The sequence below is a fragment of the Chlamydotis macqueenii genome, chromosome 1 (assembly GCF_036417535.1).
Source record: "Chlamydotis macqueenii isolate bChlMac1 chromosome 1, bChlMac1.mat, whole genome shotgun sequence".
Lineage (NCBI taxonomy): Eukaryota > Metazoa > Chordata > Aves > Otidiformes > Otididae > Chlamydotis > Chlamydotis macqueenii.
In genome coordinates this window covers 142,265,209-142,275,869 of record NC_141556.1, presented here as the reverse complement: position 1 = coordinate 142,275,869, position 10,661 = coordinate 142,265,209, and the positions used below count along the sequence as shown (strand labels likewise).

General features: G+C 40.8%; 1 protein-coding gene across 2 annotated transcripts in view; it reads right to left on the bottom strand.

Annotated features, from left to right (window-relative positions):
- Nucleotides 1-5,257: 5,257 nt before the first annotated feature.
- Nucleotides 5,258-10,661, bottom strand: part of P2RY8 (P2Y receptor family member 8) — a 38,140-nt gene continuing 32,736 nt past the window's right edge. For both annotated transcript variants that reach the window (XM_086768645.1, XM_086768638.1), the window contains one exon: nucleotides 5,258-9,683. In XM_086768645.1, coding sequence (XP_086624771.1) covers nucleotides 8,542-9,615 — 1,074 coding nt within the window. In that variant the 5' untranslated portion in view covers nucleotides 9,616-9,683 and the 3' untranslated portion in view covers nucleotides 5,258-8,541. The remainder of the gene's footprint in view (nucleotides 9,684-10,661) is intronic.

Below are 10,661 nucleotides of genomic sequence, written 5' to 3'. Positions count from 1 at the left end.
GCAGTGAGTGTAGGTGTTCAACTAGGATGTATTATTTGGCTGAGTCATCTCTGCAAACCCAAGATTACGTTGTCTGGGGAACAGTGCATTTCCATTGTGAAGAAGTCAGTGAATCCTAGCGATATTGCTATGAAGGGAATGAACATTTATGTAATGTAAGCTATAAATACATATTTGCCTAAGTATGAAAAACAAGTCTTCTTTGTTCAGTATAATGATTACTGTAAAGACAACAGTATAAAGTTAGGGGAAATGAAGATAAAATGCAGAGAAGAGAAAATTTATTGGCTCAGCTGGGACCTCAGCTCTCCCAGAAAACCACTTCTGAGGCTCCAAGGTCAAGAACATTTGTGGAGCTCTGAAGAACATGTTCGTCATTTAAGTCTCCACAAGAGGGCAATGCATCCCATAATTTTTCTATGTATACGCTCGCATACTTGCAACTTTCAAGTAGCTGCAGAGAGCTGTAGCTTTTAAGGACTAAATAGCACGCACCACAAACACTCGAAGTCCTACTTTTAAGTGTAAGGATTACTTGCTATAACTGGGTTTGCGTGCATACGTGTAGGTACAGGGACAGTCAGAGCTAATGTTAGTGTCAGTAGGCCTAGCAATATCTTGAAGGAGGTGCATGGAGGCTGGAGCTATAAAGGAACATCATCAACACTTTAATAAGTGCTAAGATATGTTTGTAGCAGAGCTTAAAGCCCCTCTATAAGAACAGGAATAATTCCACCCTGTGACCCAAATAACTTTACTGAATGTGAAACTAAAAAATAGAGTAAATATTGTTAAATTAAAGGCTTTATTTTATTTATCTTCTACCTTCTCAGTCTGATCGGATTTAACAATTGAAGAAAAGTTATTTTCTATATTTTATCTTATTTTTGTACTCCTTTAAAAGTTTAGTTTTAGCAGCAATATGTGGGAGCACTTGCCTTGTTAAAAAAGCTCCAATATATTGGCATTTTAGGTAAAAGTGTACAGAGAGGCTTGCATTATTTATCAGAATGGGGTGAGATACTGATGCATTCTGCATGTACTATGGAAAGCAAGGTGGACAATAATGAGGGACTGAGGAAACAGAACCATCAGGGTCCCAGTGCTGAAACTTTCTGAAGAAGAAAAAGTCATTGCACCTCCATGGAGGGATTCTAATTGAGAAAGTGGTACAGTCTCTTTGTAAAGGTGAATGATGGGAAGAGGCTTCCAGTCATTTAACTTCTGTATTTGCCTTTATTTTCTGAAGCCATATGGGTTTGAGGAGATGAGAAATACCTACAGCCTGTTTCAGTGTTATTTCCCACATCATGAGCCAACATGGCTTTCCATCAGATGAACTGCTGCTGTTACAAGCATGAAGATGGCAAAATCCAAAGACAGCTGTCAAGAGGAAGGTGGTAAGGGTCCTGGGATACCAACATTGCTTTTGTGGTGTGGGTCCGTGGTAACACAAAAAATCTACCAACATCTGGATGTCTGAATGCAACCAACAGCCAAAGCACCTATCATGTAGGTTTCGGAAAGGAAGGAGGCAGTCAATATGAGTGCTGCCAAGCAATAAGATGTTTAGCACAACCCTTGATATCTGCCTTTGATCAGATAAGTTGCACCTTTTGTGCCTGGCAAGCCTGCATTTCCAGACATCTGAGCCCCTCTGTGAGGCGTTTTCTTGGTATCTTGGTAGTGGTTTATTTGTCTGTTAATCACATTTCTTTCCTTATAGCAGAGACCTGGAGATTTGCTACTGCTTCCAGCTTTCACACTGAAAGGGCTCCATGTTTCTAAAACAAAACTGTCTGTTTATGAAGAAAACTATTTACAGACATTCTCTAACTGCAGGTGGCCTCTTGCAGAGACTAACTTTCTGAATGTTTTTCCAAACTCTCGCTTACTGTGTTTCTCAACCCTGCTGCCACAGAGGTTACTTCTTCAGGCTCTCTTCTGCCTATTTTGAACCAGTTTATACCTCCCTTAAGCCTGTTGTCCTTTCTGTTTTGACAATGCTGCTCAAGTATACAGCAGAGGAGCCAAACCTTTGAGTTTTCTCGGATTTACAGCACTGAACAAAACAATTCCTCATTTTTCTGGTACCTCACTGTATCCAACAACAGCAGTTAAGGGTGTGGAAGATACTGAGGAGAGCTCCAAAGGACAGTTAGCGTTGGCACCTCTCAGAAGGACAACATGTGCACTTCACATTCTGCATCTGAGTAATTCTGGCATGTCAAGGCCAGGTCATGTGGGCCGTGGTGCAGAAACTGGGCAAAGAGGACCATCAGTGTCCCAGTGCTGAAAATTTCTGCAGAAGGAAAAGAATAGCTGCAGGCCATCATCATGAGCCAAGACAGTCAAGCAGGAGATTGAGGTATTTATTTATGCTAAATGCTAGAAAGATATTTTGTCTGGCAGCTCTGAACTTCTTGTTTTATAATTAAAAAGGCCTGAGTGTCTCCTCATTTGATAACATATTTCAGCTGTTTAGACTTTAAGGAAAAATACTAGAAGTCAGAAGACTTGCAACCAAGTCATGAAAGACCAGGAGTTCAGTAGGAGTCCAGACTTCACATAGACAGAGGGGTTTTTTTGTCAAATAAAAAAAACAAGCTTTAAAAAAGATATTTCAAATAAGTATTACGCTCTACCCTATTACGCAGTCCATAATTACACTTTATAGGTTTGGCAAGAGAACACTTGCAAAAATTTAATCCAGAATGAATGTAGTCCAAATATATCAAGATTAATATTATGACTGAAATTTTGCTCTCAATAACTACCACATAAATGAAGAAAGACAGTACATGATTTATTCCAATAAAGAGTTAATATTTTTTCCAGGATGGAATTAATTACTGAGTACAGTAACAGAGACTTATATCCTAATTGTTCTTGTAAGGGTCATTTTATATTAGAATTTTCATTTTGGGCACTTAAAAGAACTGTGGCTTTAGCTAAATCTAAAAAATTTGCCAATAAAACTGATTCTCCTAGTAGACTTTGCCAGGACAAGTTACTGTCGGAATAGCTTAAACCAGCTTCTCTGGAGGAAGTTGTCAGGTCATTGAAAAAGAGACTAGTGTTACATGCTCTTTCAGCAAAGGGACATAGAGATCTTGCCAGTGTATTTGTGACAGTTCAGGCCAGGGAGTTATACTCTTGACTAATGCAGCTGTGGCAGCTTCTAAGAGTAGACTAGGCTGCTACCTGAGAAGTTGAAAGAGAGACAGCAACTGGGAATAGCCCTGCCCCAAGAGGACCATGAGGTCTGCTGAGTGAGGCCAAAGGGCTGGCTAGCTTACAGTGTCCTCCGCAAGCACTGGCATTTCAAGAAAAGGAAGAACAGGGCAATCACATAGTATCACTTCCCCTCCAGCTTCTGACCATTTTAAGCTTAGGGGTTTTCCTGAGTCTGTTGTTGTTTGCCTACTTAGTAATCTACAATGGATTTCTTTCTCAGGTGCTTTTCCATTCTCTCTGTGGACCCATGTCCTTCCCCTGAGGAGGAAGGAGCAGCAGAGACAGCATGTGAAGAATTGACTGCAACTCCCATTTCCTGTCCCCCCCGTGCAGCTGCGAGGGAGGAGGTAGAGAATTCAGGAAAGAAGATGAGCTGGGAAGAAAGGAGGGGTGGGGAGAAGTGTTTTAAGATTCTGTTTTTATTTCTCATTATCCTACTAAGATTTGATTGGCAATAAATTAAATTAATTTCCCAAGTGTAGTCTGTTTTGACTGTGACAATAATTGGCAAATGATCTATCCCTGCCCTTATCTCGACCCATGAGCCTTTCGTTGTATTTTCTCTCCCCTGTCTGGCTGAGGAAGGGGAGTGATGGGGTGGCTTTGGTGGGCACCTGGCATCCAGCCAGGGTCAGCCCACCACAGATTAATGTGTTATTCCCCAGTTCTTGCTTGGGCAAGGGCAGTGAAACTCATCCCTGTCAGCTTCTGCACTCCCTCGACGGTTTTGTTGACTGCTTTCCTACCTACCACCTTACATTGTCTCATTTCTGACTTGAAGAATCCTAAGCTGTTTAACTCATAAGGTTTTAAATTCATCCCACATGCCCTTCTCTTGACCTTTTCCAGTTCTTGTAGATCCTATCTGTGATGAAGAGACCAGAAGCACACAAAGTAAACAAGGTGTGGGTGAACTGTGGATTTCTACAATGCTGAGCTGATGCTTGGAATTATGTATCATGATTCACAGTGGTCACTGCCGAGCAACATCATTTGGTACACAAAACTATGGCTGGATTTCCCCATGTACGTTACTTCATACTTACCAGCGCTGAATTTCACCCTCAAACATTCATGCTATCATGCACACCTTTGGGTATGTAGCATATACCCTAAGCATCTCCTTAGAGAAATATCACTGTGGTGGGTATCAATGTAGACTTCATGTTATTTTAAACACTTTTAACTGGAAAAAAAAGAACAAAAAATTATCAAGTGACTTTAGGATGATCTCTGGCCCTCTCATGTATTGGCACAGATGTAGCCGAACAGGGACTGAACCCAAAATGGAGCATAGTGAGTCTAGGGAACATTTACCAAGGCACCACCAGCCTGACTGTCCCTGCTCAAACTCCCTTGGGGCTCCTCTCATCCTGCCCATGGCCCAGGACCCCATGTCAGCCTCCCGGCTCTGCCTGCCCCAGTGACACTGTAGCAGGGCCAGTCTCCAGCTCCCCACAGCCCTGCCCTGCCTGGCCATGTGCCCTCCTGAGCTGGGCCCACCCACAGGCCCATGTCCCAGCTGGGCCTCAGCCTGTCCTTGTGCCCAGGGAGGTGCCCAATGTCCAGGGCTGGGGCTGCCCCAGTGCCTCGCCAGCTGCACTGCTTCTTACTGGGGGTGGGACGGTCCCTGGCTGCCAACTCCCTTCAGAAATGCATTGAAATTTAAAAATATATGTATTTGGTGTACCCATTGGTCAAGGAGAAAGATTCCAGGTTAGCTAACATCTCACTGAAGTGTTGCTGCATTTAAAATTTTTGTGAGGGGTGTATGTCAATGCCAGCTTCTAAGATATATATTAAAAAACAAGAAAAAAAAAGGAGCAAATATACAAGGAAAAATGAATCAATCAATAAGATCAATCAACAGGAGACTTAAAACAATAGAGAAATCTTTAAAAAGCACACTAGCAATGGGAAACAGATTCATTTTATTTCGCAACTTTGTTTCCCTGTCTTCTTCTAAGCTTGGAAGTTTCTCATACGTGGCATACGCAAACAAAGGAAAGAAAATCTTAAATCATGTCATTTTAATGTTTTGTTTATTATTATATATACAAAAAAAATCCAAGCACATTCATAGATGAAATTGCTGAACAATAATTAAAAAAAAAACACAATAAACCAAAACCCATAAACAAACAGAAGGCTATACATTCATGTCTTCCCAGTAAAATTACTTTAAACACAGAGGCAGTCATGTAAGCATCTTGCCCAGGACGCATATTCCTCAAACCAATGTCAATAAACACATGAACTTCTCAATAACCTCTCAAATGGCAATCTATATTTATGTTTTTATATATATATATATATATATAGCTCAATTCAGACCCACTGACAAGGAAGGTAGGAGTATTGCTACCTTATGGTGCCCCAGAAGGACATGTTTCCAGTGTCAAAGAACAGTATGTTGGGTCACTTTAATGATTTCTTCTCCTCCTCTCTCAAAAAACTCCTCCAAAACTTCACAGTATAGACCGTCGGACTCGAAAGATTGCAGTCATTTGGTTCATTTCTGTATTCCTTTCTCAAGGAACAATCCTGCTAACCCACATGGGAATTTTGCCTAATCTGAGCTAACTAGAGGCTAGTCAGTAAAATGCCATGAAGAGGTGCCTGAAGGAGGTATCCTTCCTGTTCCTTTTTAGACAAGGCCAGAAGAGGGACGAAGGACTGTGAAGAGCTGCATAAGGCTGGAGAGAAGAACATTTTCGGTCAGTTGTGAGCATCTTTTCTCTCTTGCAAAAGGAGAGATTCAGTATTTTTGAAAATATAGCGTTGATGTGCAAAGTGCAAAGTTTCTGCCCTTGTGGCTCTATTTGGTGTCAGTTACAATTCAGGCACACTGCAGCACATTTTAGGAGGCACTAAGCTGCTGAGGATCAGGTTTATGATAAAACAGTGAAAATCTGCATTAGAGCTAGGAGAAGTCATGGTTTTCATTGTAAAAATACTTGCATTAAAAAAAAAAAAAAAAAATTCAGTGTAACTGCCAAAAAATTTAACAGCGCTTAACTGAAAACAGCTGAAAACAGCTTTGGTAGTGAGAAAGCTGTAATTCTGTGAAAGTGGATGGTGAACGGACATTGCTAAATTAATATGCAGTTTTGCAAAGCATAAGTAAACTAACTGAATTTCTGCCTGACAGATGTGAGATGGCTTAGGAGGAGCCATTGTTCTTTCTTGGGAGGTCCTGGCACAAGCAGGCATTTTTGGAGCATGTCCTAGAGCTGACACAGGAGCTCAGAGCCCTGGATGCACACGGGAACGTATTCAGCGGGTTCCTCTTTTTTAGCACATGTGCGGTGATTTAAAGTAGCAGGCCCATCTCACCACACGTACAGACCCAGCACACAGGCTGGTAGTGCAGGGTGGTTTCCAGGCAAATTGATGGGAAGTTTTGGATGGGTTACATACCACTGAGGTTGGCCTTGTGGGCAGAAAATGTGCAGATCAATTAAAACTAACCCTGAGAAATGCCACAAAACACTTCCGATGGCTTTTGAAAGGTAGTACTAGGTTCAGTCACACTTATCCTGCTCCAATAACTGATGATACTTTAACAGAGGATAGGAGATAAAAATATCTCACAGTTGATTTTATGGTTATCCAGACTCTATCATGAAGAAATTTGTGGTGATTAGTGGTGGAAAATTGTGTTTTAATCATGTCATACAGAAAGAAAAAAAAAAGGCAGATTTTAAGGGCCTTGGGTGTTGTCTTTTACTTGGGCACAAGAGCTCAGAAATCAGTATAGGTCTGCTCAAGGGACACCTAGCCTGCGTTATCTGGTCCACCTCTCCACAATATTGAAGACAGCCTCCTAGTCAGGGTTGGATGGAGTTGCAGTGCAGCAGAAGGACACCGTATAGCTTTGTCTTGTTTGTTGGGGAAAGCTTGTCTGGCTCTGTCAGATGTCTTTGGGCCCTTCACTGTCAATGAGGGCCAAAGGTAAGTAAAAAGCTGTAAATCCTACAGGAAAAACTTTGCCTTTGTCTGTCCTCAGTACATATTTTGTAGCAGTCGTCTTTCCAAGCACACAGGCAGCTGCTGAGATGTGAGAAGAATTAAAACATGATACAGTGTATGCAAACAAGCTGGAGAAGGATCTTTCAAAGAGGGGTCCCAAACACAGGACTACACAATCAACTTGCTGTAATCTGTTTCCAGGGTGTTTGGTACATCTCCCACTCTCAAGCCTTGCTTTCATTTTTTCTTCTTTCTATTTGCCCGCTGGAAAGAAGTATGTTTCCGACATCCAACCATAGGGACAGGTTTTCAGCTGGTTTCTGCTGGCAGAGAATCACTCCAGTCTGTGGTTGAATTCTCATATATCCAGCTGAAAATCTGGTTAATAATCAACATTGTCCCCATAAGGAAGGTAAACTCACTGTTCGTGCACTATACAAAGCTAAATTCTCTGCTGAGGGGGATGTTGCTTTTGTGTATAGCCTATAGTGAATTGGTGAAAATGACTTGTTGATACCAATCACATATGAACAGCAGCATTATTACTGTAGTAGGTCAATGTGAGAAAATCTGTTTTCTTAAATCAACTGCTCCCCACATAACTTCAAGAAATGAAAATATAATCCACTCAAACATTGTAGTCTCAAACATTGTTAGTTCTAGCTTTCCTTTCGTTGTGTGAGACATTTTGCTATATAAAATGGAAATAAATAATATGAATGAACTGAACCTTTTCAAAGGTTAGTGTGGTTTGATTCTGATAAACAGTTGGGTGAACATTGTGGTGAATTCACAGTGGCTATGCATTATGCATTAATAGTAAAATGACAAGCTATTTTTACTCATTGTTTTACAGATACAAAACAGAAGAGAAAGCAATACATTAAAAAAAAAAATTAACAAAAAACCCAGCACATTGGTTAGAAAAATAACTCCCCTACCCCAAATCCAACTTCAGTGTATGCTCTAATTCATATACAGTAATATTTCACATTCACTGAGAATCACAAGCCTTTGGTTAAACACTGAGATCATACAACCTGAAAGTAATTTTCTTTCTAAACTTATCCCTTGGTTTCATGCAGTAGGACTAATTCCAGGCCAACTCATAATTATCAATGTTGGGTTTGCTGCAGTGCCTTCTTGAATAAACTCAGTTCCTTTAACAGTTCCACTTCTTACCAGGAAATACTGAAGTAGGATGAGCAATATAAGTATGGCTTGAGTTCTGTCACTGGAGCAAGATATTTTGAGGGTAGCTATTCAAAAAGAATTGTTTTCTCTGTCTGCTCCTGGATCTCACAGGTGCCTTTCTTCTGGGGAAGTCTCAGGCTAAAAAACACTTTCCTGCCTTTGCAAATAGACCTTTACTCCCTCTAACCCATCCATAGGTCCACTTGACATCGACCTGGCTGACATGGTCCTGCCAGAGAATAAGCTTTCCCTTCTGTTTTCCAAACTGTCACTGAGCAGTACCTTAGGGCGAAACACTTGCATGAATTTCTGGCAAAATTCTTTGGATGCAAAGTAATAAACAAAGGGATCTATGCAGTTGTTGAGGCAACTGAAGCACAAGGTGAACTTATAGGCAGGGTACAAACTCCGTTCATAAAATAGGCGGATGATCATATGCGCAAGTAGGATAAAGTTATTGGGAGCGAAGCAAGTGACGAATACCAAAAGGACTATAATCGCCAGGTATATGGATCTGGTCTTCTGCCTGTTACCATATCTGTTCGATGTCTGAATAAGCTTCCGAATGGTGCCAATATAGCATCCAACTGTTACAACAAAAGGGATCAGGAAGAGCATGACAAATAGCGTGAGGAGAAAGGCTACCCAGGCTGCAAAGCCGGGCAGCATATCCCATTTGAGGACATCAAAACAGGTTATAATCCCCAGTTCTTTCACTTCATAAGTCAAATCTGTGCTTTCTAGTGGGTAGAAGGCTAGCAGCAAAAGAATCCACATACCTACGCAGGCAGCCAGGGCGTATCTTTTTCTTCTCCATTTGATCAACTTCATGGGATATACCACACCCATGTACCGCTCTATGCTGATACAGGTCATGGTCAATATGGAAGAATACATGTTGGAGTAGAACATCACGGTCACGAGGCTGCAAAGAGTCTTGCCAAAACTCCAGTGATTGTTTTGGATGTGGTAAGTAATCTGGAAGGGGAAGCAGCAGGCCAGCATGAGATCTGTGATGCTTAGGTTGATCATGAAGATGACAGAAGATGTTTTGGGTTTGATGTGCCAGCAGAGCACCCAAAGGGAGAACAAGTTGCCAGGGATACTGATCATAGCCACCAGTGTATACACAACTGGGAGGGTGATGGAGATAGCTTTATTCTGGAGCATTGACAGCGTTTCAGCATCCAGGTGGGATTCGTTTTTAACCATTATTCACAAAAGGATTGTTGATCCCTGTAAGCCAGCTGGATGACGTCATGAAAACTTGGCTTAAAAACCTAGAGGACAAATGTCAAGAGAGAAAAGCAATATGTCAAAATAGAAATTAAGAACATTCTTCTTCTATTAATCAAACTAAAAAAAAAAAGAGTCATATGTAGTTCAACAGATTATCTCTGAATGAACAGAAGCCATTAAAATTATCTCCTGAAAACTCCTTCCTCCCTCTGAATCATGGTAATGTTTTACCACTCTCACTTCTTCCTAGTCTGAACAGCTACTTTTTCCCTGCTGAATGGTTTTCCAATACTTCTTGCAGTCTGTATATTATCACAGCTTTTACTTTGTTGTAACATAAAGAAAATCATGTCACAAATTGAAATTACTCATGTCTGCATGAGAACACTATGCCATAGGATCTCCATGAGCTAAATCTATCCTATCTACTCTGGATGTCATGGCCTTGCTTCTTGTAATACATAATATTTTCTGACTTTTTTTTTCTTTTTGTTCAACTAAACAGTGATCCATTCCAAGTAAGTGCTGGATTTTTTTTTCTTTTTCAGTTGGGGAAAGGAGAACATACAGTCAATTATTCTTTGTACATTCAGGATATAAACAGAATATAAGGAAAACACCACGTATAATTGCAAACCAGGGACAGATTGCAGTTTCTTGGACTGGTTTACAGGCTGAAGGGACTAGGTTAAAGAACTAACAAGCCCTTTTCTAACAAGAATAAAAGCTGTTGAGTTTCAATTTCTGCAAGACGTAAGTTATTAAAAAATACTCTATTTGCACCTGTCTTTTTAACATCTACCGTAATTCTGCAAAATTAGTTTCAGGTTTGTAGTCTGCAAAACCAAACTGTATTTTCACTCTCTGGCCTATATAGATGTTCCTCGGCAGACACAACAGCTTATGGTTTAGCTTATTTATTCTATACAGTGTAGCAGCATTTAGCAGCTGCAAACAAAAACTCATGCCTCAGTGTGCTACATGTTTGTGTGCTTATCTTCATTAAGCTGCAAGTACAG